Genomic DNA, 14460 nt, shown 5'->3' with positions numbered 1-14460 from the left:
GACAGCTCTTCGGGCCAGGCAGGGATAAAAGCATCAACACTTTCACATCACACCTGGAATCTATATAGAGAAAGCAGGATCAGATGAAAAAGAGAGGGAGGGAGAGTGCCTCCCTGAGAAGCGGCATAGAAGATAAGGAGGGGAGATGAGGGTGACACTTGTCGTGGCAGAACAAAAGGATTTAAGTTCATGAGCCCACATAAACCTGCAGGAAGGCAGCGGGCTGTGCACAACGGAACGTTCCGGCGTAACGCCTCGCCTTCCACTCCACCAGCCAGGTGGCGGGCGGTTAAGCTCTTTTTCACGTCAACGCTGAGGAGCGTCAGAGTGACAGCCTTCAGAAGAGCATGGGCTGGCATCACAGATGAGCAGTTTCTGTCTGTCTGAATATGTCTGTATGTCCTTCTCACTAGAACACATCACTGGCTCCGCTCCGAGGGGAGAAATAAAGTGAAAAAAATAACATGCTTCAAAAACAGACGCACAGCCTCACACACGAGGGAGCAGCAGCTTGCCTTTACTGTAGTGCCAGCTATCTGAGCAAATCCACTGACTCACTCCTGAATCCTATGCGGTTTGGTTTTAAAGTGCAGTATTTGGCCGTCAATACACTATCTCGTCTTACTTAAGTTTACAGTGCATTCGGAAAGTATTCAGACCCCTTCACTTTTTCCACATTTTTTATGTTACAGCCTTATTCTAAAATGGATGAAATTGTTTTTTTCCTCCCCTCAATCTACACACAATACCCCATAATGACAAAGCAAAAACAGGTTTTTGGATTATTTAAAAAAAATAAACTGGAGTTGTGTTTTGGGTCATTGTCCTGTTAAAAAACAAATGACAGACCCACTAAGCGTAAACCAGATGGGATGGCGTATCGCTGCAGAATGTTATCGTAACCATTCTGGTTGTGTGCCTTGAATTCGAAATAAATCACAGACAGTGTCACCAGCAAATAACCCCCACACCATCACACCTCCTCCTCCGTGCTTCACGGTGGGAACCACATATTGCAGAGATCATTCGTTCACCTACTCTATGCCTCACTAAGACTCATCAGACCAAAGGACAGGTTTCCACCAGTCTAATGTCCATTGCTCTTGTTTCTTGGCCCAAGGAAGTCTCCTCTTCTTATTGATGTCCTTTAATAGTGGTTTCTTTGCAGCAACTCAACCATGAAGCCCTGATTCATGCAGTCTCCTCTGAACAGTTGATGTTGAGATTAGGGATGCACGATATATTGGTAAGCATATCAGAATCGGACGATATTAACTAAAAATGCCAACATCGCTATTGGCCCAATGTCTAGTTTAACGTCGATGTGCAAAACTGATGTCAAAGCTGACGTGCATACCTATATAACGTAGGTAGATGGCGTAATGACGCCATGAAGAATACAGCATTCCTAACCTAGCCCACAATGTCTGCAATGTGGGTCTATTTTGAAGTTTCAAATTGAAGATAACAAAAAGGCCACATGCAACGTTGGTGCTACTATTATCTCCCGAGGAGGGGAGAAAGTGAAATCTTTCAATACCACTAATCTAATTACTCATTTGAAAGTGCATCACGCCCAAACGTTCAGCGACTACTTAGAAAAAATCTGAAAAAACTAAGCGCACACTTCCAACAACCTAACAAGTTCAAGTCGAGCAGTCATTTAAAAGAGTAAGAGAATTTCAGCGAGACAACTCAAAGGCGAAATCCATTAACGCCAAGATAATGGAATTCATTGCCCTTGACAATCAACCATTCTCTGTTGTGGATGATGTTGGCTTTCGCCGACTGGTTGAGCACCTCGAGCCCCGGTACACATTACTAAGTAGGGGATATTTTTCAGAAGTTGCCCTACCGGAGTTACAGAGTATTGTTGAAACGCACATCCATGAGCTACTTGCTATAGGCTACTTGCTATACACTGCTATTAGCTTCACAACTGACATCTGGATCAGCGATGTCAGCCCCCAGTGGGTTGACGAGGATTTCGTAGAGGAAAGTCGTATTGCATGCTCAAGAATGTGCTGGTTTTCCATTTCAATGGCATTTGAGAACATGTTTGAAACTTGGAAACATGAACACACTCCTAGCTCCATTTGATCAACTGCCTCGAGAAATAAGCTCATCAACTGCGTCTGCAGCAGACGTGATGATACCCTCTGTCATGTCATTGAAACGCCTGCTCAACAAACTGATGACAGACCGTGGGTTAAAACTTGCAAGAGTACTCTACTAGAGGCTGTGAACAAGCGAGTCGGTGGCATTCTCTCTGAGCCTCTTTACTGTCGCCACCATGCTCGATGCTAGGTACAAGGACCGCTACTTCGATACAGACAAGAAACAGGGTTTATGTGAAATGTTACAGACACAGCTGGACAAGATGGAAACGGACGGTTTTGATTATATTTTACTGGTAATGGGGACATACGTAAATGCCAACAAAATAACTTTTTGGTCAGTGTGTGTGTGTGTGTTTCAACTATTTAACTGTACTAGAATGCTTAAAAGGCCGCCAAAATGTTCAATATTGGTAGCGTGTTTTTTGGCAAGGAAAATATTGGATATCAGTTGAGGCCAAAAATGGCATATCAGTGCATCCCTAGTTGAGATGTGTTTTTTACTTGAACTCTGTGAAGCATGTATTTGCGCTGCCATCTGAGGTGCAGTTAACTCTAATTAACTTATCCTCTGCAGCAGAGGTAACTCTGGGTCTTCCTTTCCTGTGGCGGTCCTCATGAGAGCCAGTTTCATTATAGCGCTTGATGGTTTTTACAACTGCACTTGAAGAAAAGTTCAAAGTTCTTGAAATTTTCCGGAATGACTTACCATCTTTTAAAGTAATGATGGACTGTTGTTTCTCTTTGCTTATTTGAGCTGTTCTTGTCCTAAATGGACTTGGTATTTTACCAAATAGGGCTATCTTCTGTATACCACCCCTACCTTGTCACAACACAACTGATTGGCTCAAACGCATTAAGAAGGAAAGAAAGTCCACAAATGTACTTTTAACAAGGCACCCCTGTTGATTGAAATGCATTCCAGATGACTACCTCATGAAGCTGGTTGAGAGAATGCCAAGAGTGTGCAAAGCTGTCATCAAGACAAAGTGTGGCTACTTTGAAGAAACTCAAATATAAAATATATTTATTTTTGGTTACTACATGAATCCACATGTGTTATTTCATAGTTGATGTCTTCACTATTATTCTACAATGTAGAAAATAGTGAAAAAACCCTGGAGTGAGTAGATGTATCCAAACTTTTGACTGGTACTGTAAGTACTCAGGCCCTTTAGTCAGTACTTTGTTGAAGCACCTTCGGCAGCAATTACAGCCTCGAGTCTTCTTTGGTATGAAGCTACAAGCTTGGCACACCTGTATTTAGGGAGTTGATATCATTCTCCTTTGCAGATCTTCTCAAGCTCTTTCAGGTTGGATGGGGAGCGTCGCTGCACAGCTATTTTCAGGTCTCTCCAGAGATGTTTGATCGGGTTCAAGTCCAGGCTCTGGCTTGGCCACTCAAGGACGTTCAGAGACTTTTCCCAAAGCCACTCCTGGTTTGTCTTGGCTGTGTGCTTAGGGTTGTTGTCGTGTTGGAAGGTAAACATTCACCCCAGTCTGAGGTTCTGAGGGCTCTGGATCAGATTTCATCAAGGAACTCTGTACTTTGCCCCATTCATCTTTCCCTCCAGCCTGAATAGTCTCCCAGTCCCTGCCACTGGAAAACATCACCCAGGCATGATGCTGCCACCACCATGCTTCACCATAAGGATGGTATTGGCCAGGTGCTGAGCGGTGCCAGGTTTCCTCCAAACGTGACGCTTAGCATTCAAGCCAAAGAGTTCAATCTTCATCAGACAAGAGAATCTTGTTTCTCATGGTCTGAGAGTCCTTTAGGTGCCTTTTGGCAAACTGCAAGCGGGCTCTTACATTTTGTTGTGTAACAGCCACAGGGGCAAAAATAAATCTTGGTCGACCGAGAGTAGTCTGTTCTTTCGACCAATCGATTGGTCGAAATGTTAAGTGTATTTTTCCATATATAGACATCCTATGTGTTTAAATCAAATCATCTATATGCACTGAGCTTGTCTGATGCTTTAAGTGCACTGTTTGATGGAATAATGAAGACACACAAATGACTAGAGCGAGTCCGACCACAATTGATTTGATTGTGCCAGGCCGGGCCCAGACTTGCTGCACTGTGTAAAAAATTTTTTTTTTTTAATGGCTACAAGTGACTTGGTGACAAGCACCCACTGTCTCTCTTCTCCCTGCTGCAGCGACCACAACAGAACATCACCAGTGTTAATCCCGCTGTCCGTGTTGCTGAAGCTGCAACATAATTACAGCTATTTCTGACTGAAATGTTTGGTTACCGAAATCGCCTCATATGTTTACGAAAAGCATTCCTTATTCACTCAACCCTTGCTCTCTTTACGTGACATGTATGCATCGCACGCATGACCTACAGCCTATTATAATCACATCAATAAATTGGTTTTAACAAACTCAGAACACCGTAACACAATGACAGCAAAATGGATGCAGAGGACATGACAAATAAACTAAAAAAGGCGAATGTTTACTGGTTGCTCAGGAGGCAAAGGGGAAGTCAGATGTGTGGAATAAATTTGACTATTCCTGGAAAGTACTGGAGATCAAGAAAAATAAGGTAATGTAAGGAGCAAGTGCTGCGTGCATATTGGGTGTGACAAACAGGTGCTAATACATTACAATATAATTTTTCTAACCGTTTGAAACAATGTAAACACAAAATAAATTAGAAGCGTACTAGAGTCTGTTGTAAAGTTATTTTGGAAAATACTTTATTACAGCATAGACTAAAAACAGTCACATTTATTCCTGAATGCAATTTTCCTAAATAGAATTGATTATTATTTACGCAAATTATTCAAGTGTGTATTTTTATTTTATATTAAGCTAAAATGCTTGATTGCATTTCAAATCGTGAATGACTCATATGCTGTGTGATGACATTAACAAATTACTGATTGATACAGAAGCATATATAACTACTGAAATATAGACCTAAGTAAATTACGGTATTAAGACTAAACATAATGTGCTCTTAGGCCTACAGTTCGATGGTGGTTATACAAGACTACTATACTAAGCCTACTAATTATAATGACATTACTTATTGTTATAATGATGATCATAATAATAACAATAAAAAGGAGATTGAAAAAAGGCGTAAAATTATAAATATGATTTTTTGGACAATTTGGAACAGTGTAAACACTAAATAGGCTGTAACGTAACAAAATGTGAAAAAAGTCAAGGGGTCTGAATACTGTCCGAAGGCACTGTTTTGGGATGATTTATTAAGCCTGGCACATTTAACAGTTAGGCTGTTGATTGTAGACCTAATTAAGTTGGTTTCCTCTCTCCACACTTTTCTTAGACAATTAAGGTAAGGACTGTTTACTTGTCTCCTAACTCCACTGCTGCCTCCGCTACATTGTTCTCAACACCAACATGCGGACATCTAGGAAAAGGCGCCAATTCAACAGCGCACGGATGTGTTTCAGAACCGCGGACAGTGACCGCTATCCAACGGAGGAAAAAGGTCATTTGTTATAAACTAAATGTATTAGTGTTGCACCATTGTTCTTACAGTGTAACCACATACAATTTCAGTAGCCTGTCTTAGTGATGGACTGTGCCATCCCACATGGCCTCCACAATGGATTTGTTCCCTCAGCATGAAGCGAATCAGACAGGTGTCTTGTACACCATGAACGTTCAAATTTTTGGGCTACTGCTCGACTAAAGAAATCTTGGTCGACCAACAGCTTATCGACGAAACAATTGACTAAATGGGGTCATCCCTAAACAGCCTGAATACAAAATGGATTAAATAAAATTAAAATCTCACACAATACCCCAGCGGTTCCCAAACTAGGAGTTGCGACCCCATGTGGGGGTCGCTTGATATGAAAATGACGAATTTGACGAATTTCCAAAATTCTGTTAGAAAATACAATTACAAAATGAATATATATACACACACAGAGCACCAAAGTATGTGGCTACGTCAGCCATGCAATCTCCATATCAAATCAAATCAAATGTTATTTGTCACATACACATGGTTAGCAGATGTTAATACGAGTGTAGCGAAATGCTTGTGCTTCTAGTTCCGACAATGCAGTAATAACCAACAAGTAATCTAACCTAACAATTCCACAACTACTACCTTATACACACAAGTGTAAAGGGATAAAGAATATGTACATAAAGATATATGAATGAGTGATGGTACAGAACGGCATAGGCAAGATGCAGTAGATGGTATAGTGTACAGTCTATACATATGAGATGTAGTGTAGGGAGAGAAATGTAGGGTATGTAAACATAAAGTGGCATAGTTTAAAGTGGCTAGTGATACATGTATTACATAAAGATGGCAAGATGCAGTGGATGATATACAGTACAGTATATACATATGAGATGAGTAATGTAGGGTATGTAAACATTATATTAAGTGGCATTGTTTAAAGTGGCTACTGATACATTTTTACATAATTTCCATCAATTCCCATTATTAAAGTGGCTTGAGTTGAGTCAGTATGTTGGCAGCGGCCACTAAATGTTAGTGGTGGTTGTTTAACAGTCTGATGGCCTTGAGATAGAAGCTGTTTTTCAGTCTCTCGGTCCCTGCTTTGATGCACCTGTACTGACCTCGCCTTCTGGATGATAGCGAGGTGAACAGGCAGTGGCTCGGGTGGTTGTTGTCCTTGATGATCTTTATGGCCTTCCTGTGACATCGGGTGGTGTAGGTGTCCTGGAGGGCAGGTAGTTTGCCCCCGGTGATGCGTTGTGCAGACCTCACTACCCTCTGGAGAGCCTTACGGTTGTGGGCGGAGCAGTTGCCGTACCAGGGGGTGATACAGCCCGACAGGATGCTCTCGATTGTGCATCTGTAGAAGTTTGTGAGTGCTTTTGGTGACAAGCCGAATTTCTTCAGCCTCCTGAGGTTGAAGAGGCGCTGCTGCGCCTTCTTCACAACGCTGTCTGTGTGGGTGGACCAATTCAGTTTGTCCGTGATGTGTACACCGAGGAACTTAAAACTTTCCACCTTCTCCACTACTGTCCCGTCGATGTGGATAGGGGGGTGCTCCCTCTGCTGTTTCCTGAAGTCCACAATCATCTCCTTTGTTTTGTTGACGTTGAGCGTGAGGTTATTTTCCTGACACCACACTCCGAGGGCCCTCACCTCTTCCCTGTTGGCCGTCTCGTCGTTGTTGGTAATCAAGCCTACCACTGTAGTGTCGTCCGCAAACTTGATGATTGAGTTGACAAACATTGGCTGTAGAATGACCTTAATAAAGAGCTCAATGACTTTCAACGTGGCACCGTCGTAGTATGTCAACTGTAAGGGATGTTATTGTGAAGTGGAAACGTCTAGGCGCAACAACGGCTCAGTCATGAAGTGGTAGGTTACACAAGCTCACAGAACGGGACCGCCAAGTGCTGAAATACATAGCTTGTTAAAATTGTCTGCAACACTCAGTGCCGAGTTCCAAAACGGCCTCAGGAAAGAAAAGTCAGCACAAGAACTGTCTGGAACTTCATGAAATGGGTTTCCATGGCCGAGCAGATCACCATGCGCAATACCAAGCGTCGGCTGGTGTGGTGTAAAGTTCGCTGCCATTGGACTCTGGAGCAGTGGAAATGCATTCTCTGGAGTGATGAATCACGCTTCACCATCTGGCAGTAAGACGGAGGAATCTGGGTTTGGCGGATGCCAGGAGAACGCTACCTGCCCCAATCCATAGTGCAAACTGTAAAGTTTGGTGGTGGAGGAATAATGGTCTGGGGCTGTTTTTCATTGTTCGTGCTAGGCCCCTTAGTTCCACTGAAGGGAAATCTTAACGCTACAGCATACTATAATATTCTGGACGATACTGTGCTTCCAACTTAGTGGCAACAGTTTGGGGTAGGCCCTTTCCTGTTTCAGCATGACAATGCCCCACATGCCCAGAGCCCTGGCCTCAACCCCATTGAACACCTTTGGGATGAATTGGAATGCCGACTGCGATCCAGACCTTATCGCCCAACCTCACTAATGCCCATGGCTGAATGGAAGCAAGTCCCTGCAGAAATGTTCCAACATCTAGTGTAAAGCCTTCCAAGAAGAGTGGAGGCTGAAATAGCAGCAAATGTGGGACGAACTCGATATTAACGCCCATGTTTTTGGAATGAGATGTTCGATGAGCAGGTCATGTAGTATACTTTTTTGTCTCTCAAAATCATTGTAATGTGGTTACACCTTAATTAAAAATCTAAAATGAAAAGCATTCAACCAGAGAGCGCCCTTAGGTCATAGGAAAAGTCCGCACTTGATGGTTGCACTTGAATCATTACCACGGTGAATGGCTAAGCCCGCTAAGATGAAACCAAACACTATTGCAGAGACTTTGATATTACCAGCTGCAATTGATAGTGACAACAGTGTGTGGGGAGGCAGAGGCACAGAAACTCACCACAATAACTTTTATCAGATAACACTGTGAAACTAAGAATTGATGCTATAGCTAGCAATCAAGAGGAAACTGACTGAACGACTCAAACTTCCCACCGTATGCTCTCTAAATGGACGTTAGCTGTGAGGGCCGAGATGTGTTGACTTTTGCTACATGTTCGGGGATGCTATTCACAAGAACATAGTGTTCCATCTCACGATTCCTGAGCATGAAACGGCACATGGGATGTTCAGTGTGCTGCGAGGCTAAATTGACGAAAAACAGATTCCATGGGATTGAATGTGGGCTTTTGCACAGATGGGGCTCCATCTATCACGGGACGGCAGAGAGGCCTCTGCATTCTAGTTATGAATGTGTCTCCCTCTGCCATATGGACGCATTGTATGATACACCCACTGAGCTATAATGGATACACCGAGAGCAACTGGCGGCAAAAGAGCTGAGCGCAGAACTCGGGAGATATGCAGGAAGTAACTTTGATTGTAAACTACATCACTCACATCTGTTCGCAAAACTATGTGGAGATATGGGATCAGAGCATGACAATGTTCTATTTCAGGCTTGGTGGTTATCGATGGGGAGTATTGGAAATATTTTTTTAATTGAGAGAGTAACTGTTGTCATTCGCAATGGATGTAAAAATCAGACTGTTGACTTTTAGGGGAAATATTAGATTTTTTTACAGACGAGTGACCGAATCAGCAAAATCCGTTTGAATGGGATCCTGGCTCCATTGAGATGCCGGTAAGTGAAATCCACAGCTTATCAAGCTGTCATGTGACCGAATGCTGCAGACAACTCATTCACGGGTCACTATGGAGGGACTTTGGTTCCTGACTCAAAGGGAATACTGTGCAGTCTCCTTCAGAGCATTAAAACTCATGGTCCTGATTCAGTGCTCTCCTCTGCATTAAAAACAAATACCGATCCAGGTTGGATGTGACAGGAGATGAGTGGCGCACTGTCGACTATACCCCCTGACTTTGAAAAGCGCCCGACGCGACATGCGTCAAGCACACCCATCTCATTAGTGGTGGTGAGATAAGAAATTATGTCAGACTAATTTGCAATTGACTGCCATAGCCCCACATTAAAAGTATATGATGGTGAGTTGAGAATACAAATCAGAAATACTGTTAGAATGTTTTGAAATTAACAAATCTTGGATGTTAATTACTTGATTTTTTTTCACATGGTTGGGGTAGTGAGAATGTTCAAATATCAAAATCTGGTCATGGGCCCAAAAAGTTTGGAAACCCCTCTAATACCTGATATTAGAAAAGTTTATTGAAAATGAAATAAAGAAATCTAATTTAGATATGTATTCAATACTTTGTAGAAGCACCTATGGCAGCGATGACAACTTTCAGTCATCTTGGGTATATCTATCAGCTTTTCACATCTGGATTTTAGGATTTTGTCCCCTTATTCTTTGCAAATTTTCTCAAGCTTTGTTAAGTTAGATGAGGAGGCGAGGTGAACAGAAATCTTCCAAGTCTTTCCACAGATTTTCAATGGGATTCAAGTCTGGGCTTTGGCTGAAAGTCAAGGACTTTCACATTGTTGTTCTGAATCCATTCCAGCATTGTTTTTGAAAGTATACTTGGGGTCATTGTTCTGTTGGAACGTAAATCTTCACCCCAGTCTAAGGTCATTTGCACTCTCAAGCAGCTTCTCATCAAGGATTTGCCTGTATTTGGCTCCATTCATTGTTCCCTCGATCCTTACCAGTCTCCCAGTCCCTGCCGCTGAAAAGCATCCCCATAGCATGATGCTGCCAACACCATGCTTCACGGTTGGCATAGTGTTAGACGGGTGATGAGCTGTACCCATTTTTTTCCGGACATGGCACTTTGCATTCAGACCAGATAGTTACATTTTTGTGTCATGAGACCACAGAACATTTTTGCCTTATGCTCTCAGTCTTTCACGTGCCTTTTTGCAAACTCCAATCGTGTTGTCATGTGCCCTTTTCTCTGGAGTGTCTTCCGTCTAGCCACTCTCCCATAAAGCCCAGATTGGTGGTGCTATAGAGACTGCTGTCCTTCTGGAAGGTTCTTCCATCTCAGCCAAGGAACTCTGTAGTTCTGTCAGAGTGGTCATTGGGTCCTTCTTGCACGGTTGCTCATTTTGGTTGGACGTCCAGCTCTAGGCATTCTGGGTAGTTCCATATTTTTTCAATTTCCCAATAATGGAGAACTCTGTGCTCTTGGAAACTATCTATCTATCTATAGTTTTATACCCTTCCCCAGATATATGCCTCAGCACAAATCTATCTCAGAGATATACGGACAGTTCCTTGGACTTCATGGTATAGTTTCTGCTCTGACATGCACTGTCAACTTCAATCAAGTTGTAGTGACATCTCAATGGATGGACTTGAACTCAATTTGGAGTGTCATACCAAGGGGTGTGAATACTAAAAACATGTTTTCATTTTGAATTCAGGCTGTAACAACAAAATGTGGAATAAGTCAAGGGGTACGAATACTTTCTGAAGGCACTGTAACGTCAGTTCACTACTCTAGAACTTTATTTGGGATAGCTAATATTCAAGATATTCTCATTTCAAAGCTGAATGTCAACATAAATGTTATTAATTCACTGGTACTTGTTAGCTAAATGACTTGTCTTTCCCTTGCTGAGCTGAACTGCCTGACTACATGACTTGCGAGTAGTGTCTTTTCTCTAGAAGACCATAGGCTACTTCTATGAAAATGTTGATCAGTAGGCTAACTTCCCTGACGACTCACCCTGAATTTAATTCCGTTGGTCTAGCTACATCCACTCAGTCTGAAGCTGCCATCCTAGAAGTAATTTGTGCGATAACTTAATCATGTAGGGTGGCTCTGGCCCAACCCAGCGGTTTCTGGGACCAATCAGAACGGACTGAATGTGTTCGCATGCTAGAAATCCAGACCTATCTTGGAAAATAAATGTCAGTTGGCCAGAGAGATTTGTATAGTTAGCCAGACACAGGCCTAACATGATCACAAATGAAAGGGGAAAAGGTCATGTCATCTGTAGCCCCATAGACCACTGAAATCAACCAAAATTAGCTCAATAACTCAAGACATGCACACAGTCCTATAGAATATGAATTCAACTGTATTGTGAGTAGGCCTATACCATCTTGATTTACCCAGTTTACCATTCAAATAAGTTATTACCATGATGTAGTTAAAAACAATGTCCAATCTATTGTATGGTTGTATAATGTATTTGTTAATGCATACATGGTTGTCTCTGGGAAAATGTATCATCAAAACGTTGAAATGTAATAAAATAGTATGTATAATAACAACAACAAGCCACCAGCCTCCTTGACACCCACAAATCAGTGTCAGCGTCGGCTCTTAAAAGAAACATATTGGTCGTTCTCTAGTTACGTGCACTCACACTGCCTAGCAACCAGGCACTAAGCATTTCACCAAATGAGTATCATGGCATTACATATTTGTCAAGCTCTTAACTGTACTTTATTCGATTTATTTCACGTGCCGCTTAAGACCCCCAATCACCAGAATAACTGTGCTTGACATCATTGTAGCCGCTAATGAGCCTTTTCTTAATCGAGATTTATTTAATTTACATGACATTTACCTCACCATTCAATCACTGGCATTGTAGCTGCCGCCGTTCCCATTGAACTTATACTGGGATCATTATTCTCCTGATTGACTGCAGGATTTAACACGTGTCACTTAGGTCCCAGGCTGTCTGGAGGCCTGTTATTGTCCACACATACTCCCCGCTCTATGAACAAAGCTCATCGATCAAGTAGAACAACATTATGCATGCGACCCAATTGTAAGGGCCAAGACCCTGCGTCCATCACCGCGCCGGCACTCCCAGGCCCACAGTCCCAGCCCTATTGATTTCCCATTACGGTGTCACTGTGCAGCCCTCTTTAAGCACATCTCCAGTGATGTACTGCCTCTTACTGCACAGTATCCAATAGCACAAGTCAAAGCCACAACAGGTAAACAAGAGTGGGGCAGCAATGCCATCTAGTGGCAGACGACCAAACTGTACTTAATCTGGTGCTTAGCAGAGACAGGGGAGGTTCGCTCAGTCACTGCTAACTACTCATATTAGGACATATGATACAAAAAAATATATCCTACGCTCTGAGCAGCTACTAAATCATGCTCATATTGCTACCCTTGGTCTGAGTATGTTAAAAAACAGTGTTTACATAGTTCAGCTGATGGTGGTTTAAACATATGCATGTACATGCATGAATGGGGTTCAAGTCTATTGGGGTTACTAATGTGTGCTCAGGTGTATGAAGCTATTAACCTGGCCCTCTCTTGTCCCAGCCGGCCCATGCCTTTGTACTGGTATACCATGTTAGCCAGAAGCTTGGAGGCGGCTCCCACAGAGATGCGCTCCTTGTTGCGGAGCTCGTAGACACGACAGCAAGCGCTCCCAGAAGCTGCAGTCAGCTGCACCTCCAACCATGGTGCCCAGCAGGTAAGGGTTGAACTCTATCACCTTCTTCACTGTCTGGGAGGCGATGTAGGCGCCAGCTGTGGCCCGAGAGTCCACTGCCACGATGACGCCATGTTGGAACTGTGGAATGATGACAAATGGGATTTTAGGTTAGTTAGGGAGTGCCAGCTGCACTTGACTTGAGATTGGTGGCCTTACTAGCGTGAGAGTTTTATCCACTTTTTGAAGGATACAAATTCTCATTAACAAAGTGCAGCCCTGGACAGGACCATGTAGCTAGTAGCTACAGAATTGTAACATGATATGTGAATGCTCCATACCCATTACAGTTTAGATAGTGTAAAGCCTGTGCAGCAATTTTTGCTCCATGAGGTAATCCAACAATGCGTACGCTGCCATATTGTCTGTTTCTTCTCTCATTGCTCAAAACAGGTGGGTGTCCATTCCAAAGTGATGCACATCATGAGCGCGACTCAGACATCAAGCTTCGCTTTGAATGACACTCACCGGTCTCGAGCAATGAGAAAATATCTGAAATGGACAATATGGCGGCAGACACATTGTTGGATAATCTCATGGAGCAAAAAATAAATAAATTTAATAATGGAATAATTATTACAATTCTTACATTCCACCTGCAACTAACGATGGGAGATTAGAATTCACTGATAACTTCCAAATTGAGAGGAAGTAAAATTATCGCCATGTAAACGTTAGTTGAAAAATTTGTGCCCGAGGCTTTACACTAGCTAAATTAACTAGGCAGGGCAATCCCGATCTGGTGATTTCTGGTATATCATCAAAATCAATCAATCACAGAGCGTTTTTGGACTCATCCATCAGATGTAGTACAATACCATTGGAAATTAATGTTGAAAGGTAAATTTAAATTCCTAAAACTTAAAGCCTTTGGTATTTTTTTTATGTTCAAAAGCTCCAATAAATTGCTAGTGGTCATCCAATGTGATGCAACAGTAACAATAGATTTTCCCCTCAGATTTTGTGGCGCGCACAATAAGGGATGTGTTTTTCATTAGTGAGGAGGCGGTGTGACAGCCAATTGTTGGGCATGGGCTCAACTAACTAGCTAAAAGCTAAAAGCTAGCGGAGATACCTAGCTGACAGACATGGCCGATGCGAGGGGCAAACGACCTGACCTAGCAGCAATTACTTCTCAATCTAAACTAAAGAAACCTAGAAATTTGGAGAGCAGACAGGCAAAAAGGGAAAGCGATAGAACCCGGGCCAAGACTAGAGTAAACCTTGGATTTGCGCTCAGACAGTGGAGAGAACGAAGGGAGTTGAAGGGATTCAAAACCGACCCAGAATTAGCATTTTCTTCTGCTGAAAAGGTAAGATATACAGTGCATTCGGAAACTAATCAGACACCTTCACTTTTTCCACATTTTGATACGTTACAGGCTTATTCTAAAACGGATTGAATTGTTTTCCCTCATCAATCTACACACGATACACCATAATGACAAAGCAAAAAC

The 14460-nt window shown here is 42.6% G+C and overlaps 1 protein-coding gene across 1 annotated transcript in view; it reads right to left on the bottom strand.

The window, feature by feature from the left end:
* Positions 1 to 14460, bottom strand: part of psmb5 (proteasome 20S subunit beta 5) — a 30206-nt gene that overhangs the window by 14776 nt on the left and 970 nt on the right. Inside the window, 3 exon segments of the mRNA XM_055884195.1 lie at positions 12812 to 12834; positions 12836 to 12931; positions 12933 to 13084. Coding sequence (XP_055740170.1) covers positions 12812 to 12834; positions 12836 to 12931; positions 12933 to 13084 — 271 coding nt within the window.

This window comes from Salvelinus fontinalis, chromosome 26 (genome assembly GCF_029448725.1).
Source record: "Salvelinus fontinalis isolate EN_2023a chromosome 26, ASM2944872v1, whole genome shotgun sequence".
NCBI lineage: Eukaryota > Metazoa > Chordata > Actinopteri > Salmoniformes > Salmonidae > Salvelinus > Salvelinus fontinalis.
Note: the sequence above shows the minus strand (reverse complement) of the source record. Positions and strands in the feature narration are given on the sequence as shown.